Source organism: Neofelis nebulosa, chromosome 7 (genome assembly GCF_028018385.1).
Source record: "Neofelis nebulosa isolate mNeoNeb1 chromosome 7, mNeoNeb1.pri, whole genome shotgun sequence".
NCBI lineage: Eukaryota > Metazoa > Chordata > Mammalia > Carnivora > Felidae > Neofelis > Neofelis nebulosa.
The window spans coordinates 89,091,830-89,107,892 of NC_080788.1; the positions used below are offsets into that span (position 1 = coordinate 89,091,830).

General features: G+C 38.0%; 1 protein-coding gene across 14 annotated transcripts in view; it reads left to right on the forward strand.

Annotated features, from left to right (window-relative positions):
* Positions 1 to 16,063, forward strand: part of MIA2 (MIA SH3 domain ER export factor 2) — a 109,691-nt gene that overhangs the window by 14,861 nt on the left and 78,767 nt on the right. For 5 of the 14 annotated variants that reach the window (XM_058738899.1, XM_058738902.1, XM_058738903.1 and 2 more), the window contains exons 5-6: positions 5,255 to 5,473; positions 5,580 to 5,680. In XM_058738899.1, coding sequence (XP_058594882.1) covers positions 5,255 to 5,473; positions 5,580 to 5,680 — 320 coding nt within the window. Of the gene's footprint in view, positions 1 to 5,254; positions 5,474 to 5,579; positions 5,681 to 10,525; positions 10,659 to 11,663; positions 11,988 to 12,063; positions 12,456 to 12,636; positions 12,808 to 16,063 lie in introns of those variants that run through there. The other 9 variants (XM_058738908.1, XM_058738909.1, XM_058738913.1 and 6 more) reach the window with 5 other exon arrangements.

A 16,063-nucleotide genomic window follows, 5' to 3' on the forward strand; every position in this document is an offset into this window, starting at 1 on the left:
ACTTAAAATTCTGTTTACAAACAATTGTAAGAAAGGCATATCTGTATCTAATGTAAATCCTTCTTAAAAAATGTTTATTTTGAGAGAGAGAGCGTAAGTGTGTATGTGTGCATAAGCGTGCACAAGTGGGGGAGGGGCAGAAAGAGTGGGAGAAAATCCCAAGAGGGCTCCTTGCTGTCAGCGCTGAGCTCCATTTGGGGCTCAATTTCACTAACCAGGAGATCATGATCTGAGCCAAAATCAAGAGTTGGATGTTTAACTAACTGAGTCACCAAGATTTACATATCTAATGTAAGTCCTAAAGCTTTGGTTTAAGTCATGTGAAAATAATACCCTGAAATTAATTTAATTAATTAATTTAATTAAAAAATATTATGGGAAGTATTCATTTTTCTTAACATACGTTATTTATTTTAAATGCAATTTAAACAATATTTTAAAAGAATTTAAACACATACAAGTTTCAGTGTAATTAATAATAGAATAAGCTTTTTTGTTTTCCCCCTAATGCCATTAAACATCATTGTAGATCACCGAATCCTGCATTTACAACAGTCCCATTGTATTCAGGTTCCTGAGCTGATTGCTCAGTTTTAACTTTTATGTCCACAGGTAAGAGTAAGTTACTGATTTGTGTTTGCCTACTTGGGACTTTCATCTTTTGAACAAGGCTAAATAAGTGACAGCACCAAAGTGCCATGTTAAATTCATAATTGAAAGAGCAATAGACACTGAATAATTGTCTTATTATAAGCAATAATACTGCTTTTCAGAACTGCACTGATACTTTCCTATCCTTGTCTTAAAAAATAACCGAGCATCTGACTCTTGGTTTTGGCTCAGGTCATGATCTCATGATTTGTAGGTTTGAGCCCCGCATCGGGCTCTGTGCTGGCAATGCAGAGCCTGCTTGAGATTTTCTTTCTCTTTCTGTGCCCCTCCCCAGCTCATTCTCTCTCTCTCTCTCTCAAAATAAATAAGTAAGTGTAAAAACAAAAAAGTAACTGAGAAGTAAATCCCACATTTCACCTGAATACTTTAGGCTAGGAATGGTTAGAACCTTTTTTCCCCTTTAACTCTGATTAGTTAATTCAGTCAAATGATCAGTTTAAACTATGTTTGAAAATTGAATTGTCTTAAAATAAATGGCTATTAGTATGCACATGAATATATGATGCAACAATACAAATGTGATAAACTTTGACATATATGTTTCAAATTAAAAATTTTTTTCAATTAATTTTGGGGAAGGATAATCCTTTTAAATGTTTATTTTTGAGAGAGAGTCCTGCAAGGGGGGAGGGGCAGAGAGAGAGGAAGACTGAATCCAAGGCAGGCTTTGTGCTGAGAGCAGAGAGCCCAATGTGGGGCTAGAACTCAAAAACTGTGAAATCGTGACCTGATTCAAAGTTGGATGCTTAACCAACTGAACCACTGAGGTGCCCCAAGGATAATCCTTTAATTAATTAATTAATTAATTAGTTTAACATTTATCTATTTTTTAAAGACAGAGAGGGGCAGAGCACGAGTAGGGGAGGGGCAGAGAGAGAGGTAGACACAGAATCTAACGCAGGCTCCAGGCTCTGAGCCATCAGCACAGAGCCCAATGTGGGGCTCAAACCCACAAACTGTAAGATCATGATCTGGAGTTGAAGTTGGATGCTTAACCGACTGAGCCACCCAGGCGCCCCAGATAATCCTTTTAAAATGAAGGTTCTCAAAAGACATGCATATATATTTTCATTATAAATTTGAACTCAGGTATATTATCATTGAAAGGTATACACATTTAAATATTTAATATGTAGCATAAAATCAGAAAAATCAGGAATATTTTAATTAAATCTCTATTAGCCTTCTTATACTGAAATGCAAAACTTATATAAATTTTTTCTCTGACAGTATAGATTTATGACTTCTGTAAAAAAGCAGTGAGAAGATTTATAATTTCTTGAATTCCCTCTCAAATTTAGGACACTCATTGAAGCAAGATGTTAATTTCATGAGATTACCAAATTAAGAAAACATGTAGCTTTGCCTTTGCCAGACACATTCATAGTATATGAATGAAATCTAAAACGTAATTTAGTATTGATTTTAATGTTTATTTATTTTTGAGAGAGAGAGACACAGAGTGTGAGTGGGGGAGGGGCAGAGAGAGAGAGAGAGAGAGAGAGAGAGAGAGAGAGAGAATCTGAAGCAGGCTCCAGGCTCTGAGCTGTCAGCACAGAGCCCAATGCGGGGCTCGAACCCATGAACCGTGAGATGATGACCTGAGCAGAAGTTGGACACTTAACCAACTGAGCCTCTCGGGTGCCCCATGTTGATTTTAATTTGATTTCTAAGCACCACTTCACGGTGTTTTGGGTCTGAAAGTGAAAATAAGCGCATACCTGTGTATACTCATGGAAGAATGTATTTTACTAACAGTTGAATGAGAATATCTTGAGTTTTTTACTTTTATATTCTATTTAAAAGTATCAGTATTTTCCCTATCTCGTCAACATAAACATACAAAATGTTATTTTTATGCTGTCAATTTTTCTTAATTGCCAAAATAACTTAAATAATGTCAAGAATATAGTGTGAACTTATACTATCTATATATTTTTTATACAGCATACTCTAGTAAATTAGTAAATTATATAATGTGCTTTAAAATAGAAAATATCCTATGAGGTCCTTGGGTGGCTGAGTCGGTTAAGTGTCCGACTTTGGCTTGATCATGATCTCAAGGTTTGTCAGTTCAAGCCCCATGTCAGGCTCTGTGCTGAAAGCTCAGAGACTGGAACCTGCTTTGGATTCCGTGTCTCTCTCTCTCTCTGTATCTCCCCTGTTCATGCTTTGTTTCTCTCTTTCTCTCTCTCTTTCAAAAATAAATAAACATTAACAAATTTTTAAAAATTGCAAACTTCAAAATCTTTAAAAAAATAAACTATAAAACATTTTATAATTATTAACGAATAAAGATTGCTCTCAATCATATCTTTCAAATTTTTCACTTGATATAAAGGATGTATTTGATTTTAGGATTTATAAAGCTTCTATTTATTCATTGTTTTCTTTTTTTTTTTTTTTAATGTTTTATTTATTTTTGAGACAGAGAGAGACAGAGCATGAACGGGGGAGGGTTAGAGAGAGAGGGAGACACAGAATCTGAAACAGGCTCCAGGTTCCAAGCTGTCAGCACAGAGCCCGATGTGGGGCTCGAACTCACAAACCGTGAGATCATGACCTGAGCCGAAGTCGGTCGCTCAACTGACTGAGCCACCCAGGCGCCCCTATTCATTGTTTTCTAATGTACCTGCTGGATAATATGATATGCTATAAACTGGACATGGGCTGAAAGGGGAAACAAAAATTGGACTTTGAAATTAACAAAGCTCCAAGGGAATGGAAAAAGTACAATACCTGAGATTTGATTGGTACCTTGTCATTTTCAAATTTGTTTCAAATATCCTAAGACTATGGGTACCTTTCTGTGCAAATGGCTAATATAGTTTCTTTGGTAGTGGGCTTTCTTTCTTCTTTGGAGCAATCTCATTATAACTTTGAGTGATAATGGCTTTTATATTTAATAGTACATCCTGGCAACTATGGACTGTAGACATGTATAACCTAGTGGACTAGATTTCAGAACTTGGAAGTTAATTGTTGTGAACTTTAATATTGTCTTTCTTTGTGTAACTGGCTCAGTTTGTTCTATTCATTATATAAAATAGGCGGTTATGGAGTATATTATTACACTGGTTACAACAACTACCATATATATGGTGATTACAGCAACCAGCAGAATGGTTATGGGAAAGTATCCAGGCGAGGTGATCATCAAAATAGCTACTCACCATACTAAATTATTCCATTTGCAACTTATCCCCAACAGGTGGTGAAACAGTATTTTCTAATTTGAAGATTCATTTGAAGGTGGTTCCTGCCACCTACTAATAGCAGTTCAAATTAAATTTTTGTATCAAGTCCCCGAATGGAAGTATGATGTTGAGTCCCTCTGAAGTTTAATTCTGAGTTCTCATTAAAGGAAATTTACTTTCATTGGGGGGCACCTAGGTGGCTCAGTCGGTTAAGCATCTGACTTTGGCTCAGGTCATTATCTTGCTCTCTCTCTCTTTCAAAAATAAGTAAACATTAAAACAAAAAATAAATTTACTTTATTTCTTAATTGCTATGCTTCTGAATCAATTTGATTTGTTTTATGTGCCCCCTCCCAGTATTGTAGAGCAAGTCTTGTGTTAAAAGCCCAGTGTGACAAGGTCATGATGTAGTAGGGTCTTACTGGTTTTTAAATAAATCTTTTGTATAAAAAATGAGGCTGTAGATATGGTAAATAATTTTGGTCATTTTGACTATTTCTGGTTCTCTAACAGATAAAGTAAGAAAAATCTATCGTAACTAATTTTCTTGAATGGCGGGGATATATATTTTTGCAATAGGATTTAAATATTATACTTTCTTGGATAATAAATATATCTAACAGGAATGAAATCCTATGGAGAGCTATTTAATGTCTTATTCTTAGTCATAAGCTTATATAATAGCACAACAGCATCTTTGTTGACAGTTATGTTATTTTTTATTTTTTTTTAAATAGTTTTTAGGACAAAAAGGCAATGTAGAGAATAGAATTCTATACAGTCTTAAAAATTCTTCCTTGGTAAAAGAATAAAGAAAAGCATTGTGGTAGGCTAAATAATGACCATTCAAAAATGTTCATGTCTTAATTCCCAGACCCTGTGAATATGTTACTTGACATGGCAAAATGTCATATTGCAGATGTGAGAAGGAGAGATTATCCCAGTATCACAAGGTTTGTTACAGGTGGAAGGAAGGAGGGTTAGAGTAAGGGAGAGGTTACAAGATGCTGTACTGCTGACTTTGAATATGAAAGAAGGAGCCATGAGCTAAGAGATGCAGGTGGCCTCAAAAAAGTAGAAAAGGCAAGGAGATAGATTTCTCCTCTAGAGCCAACAGAAAGAACACAGCCCTGCCAACACCCTGGTTTTGGGACTTTTGATCTCCAGAACTCTAAGAGAATATATTTGTATTGTTTAAGGCACTAAGTCTGTGGTAATTAATTACATTCACAGTAGGAACTAATGCAAGCTGAAGTTTATGTTTTACGGAATTCTTTCTGTAATGAAGTATCACAATGACCACAAAAATTCAAAGAATGACCTGCCTAGAAAACAAAAGGAAGCCCACAACAAACCCCCCTAAACAATTCTATATTTATTCACAGATATGGTATCTGAAATAGAGTTACCCACAAGAATTAATAAAGAAGTACATTTCGAGACTCCATCTTCTAAAAATAATGATGAAAAATCAAAAACATCACTAGATACTGAAGGACCTACTCAGCAGGAAATAGACAGATCTGTGGAAAATACCCTGCCAAACAGTCAAATGTTTTCAACTGATTACTCTCTGTCTTCTCAAAATTATATTGCTCAGAAAGGTAAGAAACAAGTTATTTGTTCTCTAATGCAGCAATTAAGGAAGAAATTAGATGCAAAAGTTATATCACATCAAGTGGTAACATATTTTTATTTATAAATTGACAGAAGATGCTTCTGAGTATCAGATTCTGAAATACTTATTTCAAATTGACATTTATGATTTCATGAATTCTGCATTTTCATCAATTATAATTCTTACAGAAAGGGTAAGTTGACCTTTTAAATCTTTTGCAATAATTTTACCTATTTTCTAAATATAGGAGTAACTGAAAATGATGTTTAAGTGAATCCTCTTATGCAAATGTTACATAATGTTGGTCTTTCTATAAAATCTTACATGTAGGATTTCTCCTTACATGAGTGTTTTGTTGCATGGATATTAAGGATTTTTTTAACCTTTCCTTAAGTTTTGTTGATCATGAGCATTGTTTTTTCTTTCTTTCTATTTTATTCCCTTTTTTTTCAAATCAGGAGAATTATACTGAATGATATAGCTTGGAAATAATAGGAGCTAAAATGAATCTTAAGCAAATTGTTAATATCTGAATGATAGCTGGGATCTCAAAATGGTATATTATAAGACTCTTACAAAAGCAACAAATATCTCAAAATTTAACCAAGCCATAACAAAAATTCCAAAATCTTCCACTTAAAAAAAATGTTTATTTACTTACTTTTGAAAGTGGGGGGTGGGGGGGAAGAGGGAGGGATAGAGAGAGAGGGAGAGAGAGAGAATCCCAACAGGCTCCATGCTGCCAGCACAGAGCCCAATGTGGGGCTCAATCTCATAAACTGTGAGATCATGACTCGAGCTGAAATCAAGAGTTGGACGCTCAACTGAATGAGCCACCCAGGCACCCCTTTATTGTAAATCCTATTAAATCCTATCTCATTTATTGTAAATGAGATATCCCACGGGGCTTAGCTATAGTACTTGGCACATAGAAGGCCTTTTACAAATGCTATTTCCTTTTCTCATCTACTCTAACATATAAATAATTGAAGAAGCACTTTTATCTTCTTACATTTTAAGATGTAATTGAACAGTATTTGCCTTAAGGAGCTTACTCTAGTTGGAGGACATAGGTAAAAAAAGCAATAATTATAATACAGTGCTGTAATAGACAAAGGAGGCTACTGATACATTAATCACCCTACGGATGCTCTAGTAGACTGACCAGAAGTGGTAGCTGGATATGGTGGGGGAAGAGAAGCCTGGGAAGGTGTCTCAGAGATCATACTTGAGCTTACCTTGAAGGAAGAGGAGGAGTTAGCCACACAAAGAAAAGATGGGCATTCTAGGTTGAGGAGAGAGCATTTTTAAAAGTAAGTAAGTGGAATAGATCATGCATTTTTGGAGAATTATAACCAATTTAGTCTAATTAAAAATAAGATGATAATGAAGATTATATAGGGATTAAATCAAGAATAGCTTCAAATATTATAATAGGAATTTGAACTCTATCTTGTAGATAATGGGGCACTATTGAAGTTTTAAGCAGTGAGTAAAATGAAAAAGTTGCATTTATAAAGTCTATCTGTCAATATTATCAAATATCAAATAAGGATTAAACAGGTAAAGACCAAAGGCAGGCCTGGTCAAGAATTTATTACATTGTAAAATCTGTAAAAAAAAGGTGGGGTAGTGCCTGGCTGGCTCAGTCAGTAGAGCATGTGACTCTTGATCTTGGGGTTGTGAGTTCAAGCCCCACATTGGGTGTAGAGATTACTTAAAAATAAAATCTTAGGGGTGCCTGGATGGCTCAGTTGGTTGGGTGCCTGGCTCTTGATTTCGGCTCAGTTCATGATCACAGGGTCGTGAGTTTGAGCCCCATATCAGGCACTCAGCCCCACATCTATACTAAGAGTGCAGAGCCTGCTTGGGATTCTCTCTCTCTCCCTCTTTCTCTGCCCCTCCCCTGCTTGTGCTTGCTTTCTCTCTCAAAATAAATAAATAAACTTAAAAAAAATAATAAAATAAAATGTTAAAAGGAAGACTTATTGTATTAGTTTAGGAAATAAATGGTGATGGTCTAAAACAGGGTATACAAACTCAAATGAAACGAGTGAAGCATAGGTAAAGATGAGAACTGTAACCAACTAGAGTGTGTATGTTTTCTCCAAAGGATGTAGCTGCTATTTACCTTTAACCTGGTTTTGCCAGATTTTCTGATATTTCAAGAAAAGTGGAGATGTGGATATTTTGTGTGAAATCTCTTGATTTTTAATGCTAGCAAATATTCACATTAAAAAGAAGTACTAGGGGCCACCTGGGTGGCTCAGGTGGTTAAGCATTTCACTCTTGATTTCAGGTCATTATCTCACTGTGTGAGATTGAGCCCTGAGTCAGCACAGAGCCCACTTGGGATTCTCTCCCTCTCTCTCTGCCCCTCCCCTCTGTTCTTTCTCTCAAAAATAGATAAATACACTTTAAAACAAACAAACAAAAAGAAGTACCATATTGGTCAGACAAAACGTTCTTTGGATCGAGTTTGGCCCACTAGCCACGTTTTTAAACTTTTGATCTAATATCTGATGGTGGTTGTTAAAATGATTGAAAGGACAAACTAGATAGATCTTTTGTAGACAGAATTCATTGGATTTAATGATTGATTGAATGTAGCATGGGAGGAAAATGGAAAAGTGAGGATAACTTACCAGGTTTCTAGCTTGGGTGACCAGGTAGATGGTGGTGACTGTGGTAAGAATCTTAGTGAAAACTGGGCTTAATAACATATACCATTTTGTTTTCAGAGGCTTCCTCTTCACTTTATTTCTTTGCTAAGTTCCAGAGAGTTGACCTTACCTGGTAAATAAGCCCAGAATAGTGATTAATTTACTCTGTATGATTTGGTTTTAAAGATGTTGATTAAAAATTTTACTTAGAAATCTGCTCCATCATAAGAGAAAAGAAAAACTAATAGTAATGATTATAAAAAGTCATAATAGGGGCACCTGGGTGGGTCAGTCGGTTAAGCATCTGACTTCTGCTCAGATCATGATCTCGTGGTTTGTTTGTGAGTTTGAGCCCTGTGTCGGGTCTGTGCTGACAGCTCAGAGCCTGGAGCCTGCTTTGTCTCCCTTTCTCTATGCCCATTGCCCACTCACACTCTGTCTGTCTCTCTCAAAAATAAATAATAAACATTAAAAAAAATAAAAAGATATAATAAAACTTTCAACTCCCCATGGAATTAGTTCTGCATATTTGTATGTCCTCTTGACACATCCCTCCCATGTCAACCCTTCCCTCTCAAATTATACTAGTGAAATTACTAAATTAAAAAATAACAATAATTTATTAATCAGTATGCTATATTAACTGCTCCTAAGTGCTTATTTAGTAAAGGCTATGCTAAGTATGTTTATTTTTGTGGACTCAGTAGATATAGTTAAACACATTTTACTTTAACTATTTTGGATGACATTTTTTAGACATGAAATATTGAATTTAGTTTTGTGTTAATTATCTTGTGACCTTGGGGTGCCTGGGTGGCTCAGTCAGTTAAGCGTCCGACTTTGGCTCAGGTCACGATCTTGAGGTCTGGTAGTTCGAGCCCTACATCGGGCTCTGTGCTGATAGCTCAGAGCCTGGAGCTTGCTTTGGATTCTGTGTGTGTGTCTCTCTCTCTGCCCCTCCCCCACTCACACTCTGTCTCTCTCTCTCTCTCTTCCTCAAAAATAAAGAAACATTAAAAAATTTTTTTTTAAAAAAATTATCTTGTGACCTTGGAAAGTCACTTATTCTGTAGGGCAGTCTCAAGTTTAAAACTCTAGCATCAGAAGCTGAGACCAGATGACAGACTGCTGGTTAAAGCTGACTTGTGCATTGTTTAAAAAATTATGAACCAGTTACCAACATTTAAAAGGTGAGTTAATACAAAAATCTGAATTTTTGGGTTCTCTTGAAAAAGTAGAAGACTGTAATATATAGTCTTTCATTTTCACATGGCCAAAAAAACTCAAGGGGAATAGTGCTTGCATTGAATATACAGGAATTCTTCCTTTCCCTGCATTTATTTCACCTGTTCGGCCTTTATAGGGCTTTAAGTTCATAATATTTGGACCAAATGTCCTGAAGACTTCCTGCCAGGTCTAGAATTCTAACAATCTTCGTGCATCTACTAAACTCCCATAACATAGTTTTGAAAAGCTGCACGTAAATGGAAAATCTGAGCAATTTTCCAGTTAAATTTAGGTGAAAGGGTTTCCTTTTCTTTTATCTAGATGTTTCAGGTAATTGTTTCTATTTGTTAGTAATTTCAGTTAGATTTTGTACACAACATAACTTTCTTTGAATTGTTTGTAATAGGAATTAATACTTTTTATCTAGGTTATTTCATAATTGAGGAGACTCTTTGAATTCTAACATTTATCTATTCCTAACTAGAACGTTTCATTTATATGTGGAGTAAACAATGGAAATTACCTAGCTCTTGTTCAACAGGTAACTCCTGATTCAATATGCTCTGAGAACAACTCTTAAATCGCTAGTACACAGAATGAAAGCGTGGCTCAGCATGTTTGGTTTTCTTCCAAGGGACTAGATCCTATAGCCTGCGACATTGTTTAATTAGGTTTAATTAAAAGGGCGTAACTAGTACTTACAGCTTTGCAATAGGGCCCGCATAAGGGAAATCAATTTCTAGGTTGAGGACAAGGTTTACTGGTTAGCATGTTTCCAATGTTACTGTGACTAACATAGGAGCATTTGTTCTCCATTTCCTTTAAAGCAGGCCTAGATAAGACAGCAAAATCCCATGTCTTCTTGAGAACAATCTTTGAATGTCTTTTATATAGTTAAAACTATGTATTCTATATGAATAGACCATAAATAAAACATTCAATTTAACTTTTATCAGTTATCAAATTCAGGATATCTCTTTTCAATTGTAGATTTTTAAGAGGATACTAATGCAAATGATATTTAAGGAAAAAAAAATTTCATAAGGAGTGATGTCCATGAAATTGGATTATAGGTTGGTAGTCACAACTCCACCTACAGTACCCCTTTACCACACAAGTGTCAAAACAGGATCAGTCAGTGTTAAACAGAAGAGTGCAGGATGTATTAGAATCTGAAATCTTTCTCAAGGATATGGGGAACTTAGTAGAACTTTATTTATATGTTAAGATATTTTAACATGAACTTTTTAAAAAATGGAATTGAAAGATCTAGAGGAAGAGGTAAGTTTCTATATGACTATTAAGTGTACAAAAGAGAAATTAGGTTTGAATTTGGCACCGAGTTTAAGTTTTACTGTGTTTTTGCTACAGGGGAATCTTTTAGAGTTTTCAAAAACTTCGTTTATTCTTTTGTCCCTAATCTATGTTCCTAATATTTGGAATGGTAATTATTAAAAAATTGGAAAAGGGCACAGACTGCTTTAGGGGTGGGCAAAAGAGTTAAAAAAATGTTTTAGGTTATAAATAAGTCCTGAAAGCTGAAAATGATTTTAGAATTTCCTGAAAATGTTCAGACATTAAGGAATTTTTATCAAGTAATACAATGCTCTAAATGCATTGTTCTAAGATTCTCTGAAATTTTAAGTATAAAATTTTGGTTATGCTTCTGTTTTGACTTTAATAAGCTATTAACGTAATTTAATTTCAATACACACTGACCAGCATATATGAAGGTTGTGTAATATCTTAAAAATGGAGAATTATTAAGCAATTTCTGTTTCTGATACCGATTGTTCCTGAAACTCCTTAGGCTGATGTGGCAAAAGAGAGCACTTTGAGTTCCAAAAAACTAGGCCCCATTTCGGCCCTCAAATCATTTGCTGTGAATTTGGCCATTTTTTTTTTTTTTTTTAAATTCTTTCTGGCACAATTGTTGCTGCCAGCTTACACTAGGGAAATTTCCTAAGGATTCAAGATTTTGTTCAACTATTGAGTTTTCTCGGGTGACCTGTTTAGGAAGAAGCATCTGCTCCTTTTTGTCGCTTCCCTGAGGACTTGTAGAAAGCCGAGCTTGTTGAGGATTATCATTGCTGGCAAGGAACACCCAGGGGTTATCCTTTACATCTATGTCAGCTAAAAGTCTCCCACGAACAAATCCAGCCCCTCCGTACTTTATTCGACATACCTAAAAATAGGGTCCTAAATTTAGAAGGCAAGGTGCTACTTTTAGCTGCTACTTTTTGCTCCCCTTCTCAGAGGAGAACAGCAGTCGTCCAGCCAAGGTCCACAGGGGTCTGCTTTGGCATTTGGGCAACGAGGAGCTCATAGAGTTTAAGACAGTTCTGTCTAGCAAGTGCTCAGGTAACTTAGGTAGACATGCGTAAACCGCTCGAACCTCCTCTGGGCAGTGGAGACCCGATCGAAGTTCTCTAGCGTGGGAGAGGTTAAACTCTGTCTGAACCACAGCTGACCCGAGACGCCTTCCTGTCCAAAGTCCAAAGTCCGGACGCCGTTGGCAGTACGCACAGGCACGGGCCCTGCAGGCCATTCCATTTTCTGACTGGAAAGAAGGCGGCTGCCGGTTTCCTTGGGCCAGCAGCGTCCCCCGGGGTACGATGCCGTCAGGGCTTCAGTGGGGGTGACTCTTGATGTTCTGCGAGAGGCAAGTGCTGGGAGCTGGTGTTTGGCCTGGCGTCTGCCCTTGGGTCGAGGGGCCGCGCCGCGCTCACCCCGTGAGGCTTCACGCCTAGGGATCTCCAAGAGAAGCCTCGCCGCTACTGCGGCCAGATTTCGGGGGCGGGGGGGAGAGTCCTGAGCCGTAACCCCACTCTTCTGGGCTAGTGGCCCACACTACAAAGCAGAGCCTGAGGCTAAATTCCACTGTCTCTGCCTCGAGACCCTCCACTTCCAAGGGTGGTCGGCTTGGCCAGGTAGAGTACCGGCCCCTTTAAGAACGAAAGGCAAGGACACGTCTACGGACCTCGCGCGAAGATGGAGGGGAAACTTACCGCATCCTGGCGTCCCCGCCTCCCCGCCTCCCCGCCTCTGCCTGGCCGAAACCAAATCGAGGGGTGGACGGTGAGGAGAGGGCTAGTTGCAGGCTCCTGAGGGATGGGTATTGACCTCCGGATGTTCAGAACATAGAATGTAACTAGAGGCGAGGCTTCCCGGTTGGAGAGCGTTGCACACTTGAGGCCTGTCGGCCTCTTTCTCTCCAGCAACCCCCCACAGCCGGCTCAGCAGTGGTCTGCTCCCGTTGCCCGGTGCAGGTTTGGGTTCCGGACTGAAAGCTCTGTGTTCTCTGCTGCTTGTTGTGGCTCCGCCAGGCCCGGGCTGCGGCCGCTACAGCTGAGGCAGCCTTGGCGCCATGGAGGGGCCCGGGTCTGCCCCTCAGTCGTACTTGGGTCTGGTCCTGGAAAAGCTACGCAGGGTGAGTCCAGGCGCGATCAGTGTTACTTGGCCCAGGGGTCGCAGGAGCCTCCTGGAGAAGGAAGCCGCCGACTTTGGCTTTGAGGTCTGAGCGGCCGTGGCTAGAGGTCCTGAAGCCAGTCCTCACCTGCCGTCGGGCTCGGGCCTGTGTCCGAGGCTGGTTCATAAGCGGCTTAGGTGGTTTTTTAGGTGATGAAGGGGACCAGGAGATCAGGAAGGTGAAAAAAGCATTTGCCTAGCGGGATTTTGCAAAGGTGTGTTAAATGTTTTCGGGTTCCTAAAACGATTTCCCTTTCCGTCATGTTATTTATTTTGAACACGGGTCAGTGACACGTGGTTCTCCCACTGTGAGAAACTTGAGGACTGATCCTCTGAAATGAATTCCTTTTAGTGCTGAAACTTCTAGTTGTCTTGAAAGGACACCTAAGCCTGGATGGGGAGTTGGGATTGTAATTCTGCGTTTTCTTTTACTAAAGAATGCTCTTTTGAGATACTTTACCTTGACATTGTTCTTCGTTTCTTTCTGTGTGTGTGTGTGTGTGTGTGTGTTTAGTATAAAACGTCGTGCTAATGTAAAATCTGGAGATCTTGAACTCCCAGTGTTCAAAATTTCTATATATTTTTAAGATCAGTTTATAATCAGGTTGCATAGATTTTTCTCAAGTGTTTATCGGTGTCTTTGGTGACATGTTTTGGGGCACTTCTATCCCTATGTTTTAGACTATTTGCATTAAAAAAGTCTTTTAAAATATTGGGGCAGTTGCGATTATTGGTTTCTTGTTATCTGTATTAAAAATACTGTTATGGTATTCAGTCATTCAATTATAGCGTGTATAGTGATTTTGTGTGTGTGTGTGTGTGTGTGTGTGTGTGTGTGTGTGTGTGTGACAGTTCTGTGGAGAATCTAAATGGACTGAGTTTGGGCCTCTGGTATCATGCTGTCTGTTAAAGGAGAGAAGACAAACAAAAAACAGTACAAAGTAGAAACCGATGAAGTGCTTATCAAAGCATACACAGAAAGTGCTAAGGAAATTGAAGGGTGGGAGAGATTGTATTTTCTTGAGTGTTTAGGAAAGCCTTTCCAGGCTAACCGAGTAGCTTAAGCAGAGGAGGCATGAAACAACATCGTCTGTGCAGGGAACTCAGTTTTACTAGAGTACAAACTGGGCTCGGAATGATGTGCAATAATGGTTGCTGGAGACATAAGTAGGTTCCAGTTGATGTACGTGCTGGAGAGCATTTGAAGAATTTCAGTGGTTAGACTTTCGGTTTAAATAGAGCTTCCTAATAGTAGTGTATAGATGAAATGTAAGGAAAACAAAACTAGAAACAGGGTGTAGGGAAGAGATGACAGAGTTGTCAAGTAGTGATAAAGAAGAGGATATTGAATGGGGAAAATATTTAGTAGCTAAGAGCCAAAATGGGTAGGATTTTGTCCGTTGGATGTGAAGAATGAGAGAGAGAAGGCATCTAGAATGACTCCCAGGTTTCTGGCTATGGCAGCTTCTTCATTGACAGAAAGAGGGTTTATTGGAAGAGAAGTATATTGTGACATGAGTGATGATTTCTGATTGTACATATTTCCATTTCTTCACTAAAAACAATAATCAAAACTTAGTTTTTATAGGACTGTGAATGGAGAGACACATGAGGAATTGCAGAATTCTTGCAGAATTTTTTCTACTGTGAATGTATTTTTACCTGGATGATTTCTTTGCTAAAAACTGCTATGCTCACCACATGGGCCTGAGGGCTAGGATGGCACAACATCGTTCTGCTTTTTAATTTTTTTTTTTTTTACTTAAAAAAATATTTTTTTGTTCAGCTATAGTTCACATAAGATTCAGTCTTTTATAGTGTCCGGTGATTTTTTTATCTTAAAAAATTTTTTTTAATGTTTATTTATTTTTGAGAGAGAGAGAAAGACAGACAGTGTGGGGGGGGGGGGGTGGGCAGAGAGAGGGAGACACAGAATCCGAAGCAGGCTCCAGGCTCTGAGCTGTAAGCACAGAGCCCGACGTGGGACTCGAACTCATGAACTGCGAGATCATGACCTGAGCTGAAGGCGGACGCTGAACCTACTGAGCCACCCAGGTGCCCCTATAGTGTCCAGTGATTTTTTTTTTTTTTTTGTATATTCACTGTGTTGTGCAGCCATCACCACAATTCCAGAATATTAACATCACCCCCCAAAAGAAACCCTGTACTTATTAACAGTCATTCTCAATTTTCCCCTCTTTCCATCCCTTGACAACTACTAATCTACTTTTTGTCTCTATGAATTGGTCAGTTCTGGACATTTCATGTAAATGGAATCCTGTAATGTGTGGCCTTTATGACTTCTTTTACTTAGCATACTTTCAAGATTCATCCATATTGTAGCTAGTAATAGTACTTCATTCCTTTTTATGGCTGAAAAATATTCCATTGTATGGATATGCCACATTTTGAATATCCATATAGTTAATGGACATTTGGGTTGTTTTCACTTTTTTGGCTATTATGAGTAATACTGCTGTGGGCATTTGTGTATAAGTTTTTTTGTGAATGTCTTCAGTTCTCGTGGGTATATACTTAGGAGTGGAATTACTGGGTCATATTTACCATATGTTTAAGTTTTTGTTTTCCATAGACACTGCACTACTTTACATCTTCACCAGCAATGTTTTAATTTTTCTACATGCTCTCCAATAATTTTTTTTATGTTTGTTTTTAGCCACCTTAGTGAGTGTAAAGTGGTATCTCATTGTGGTTTGGATTTCCATTCCTCTAATTTTTTTTTTTTAACGTTTTTTTAAATTTATTTTTGAGACAGGGAGAGACAGAGCATGAACAGGGGAGGGTCAGAGAGAGGGAGACACAGAATCTGAAACAGGCTCCAGGCTCTGAGCTGTCAGCACAGACCCCGACGTGGGGCTCGAACTCACGGACCGTGAGATCATGACCTGAGCCGAAGTCGGCTGCTTAACCGACTGAGCCACCCAGGCGCCCCTCCATTCCTCTAATTTTAATGATGTTGAGCATTTGTACATATGCTTATTCACCATTTGTGTATCATCCTTGGAGAAATATCTATTCCTTTCTTTTACCGATTTAAAAAAAGTTGCGTTATTTGCCTTTTTGTTGTTGGAGTCATGAGAGTTTTTTTAATATATTCAGGATACAGGATCCTTATCACATACATGATTTGCGGATATTTTCTCCCAGTCTGTGGATTGTCTTTTCACTTTAAAAAAATTATTATTTTTAATTTTTAT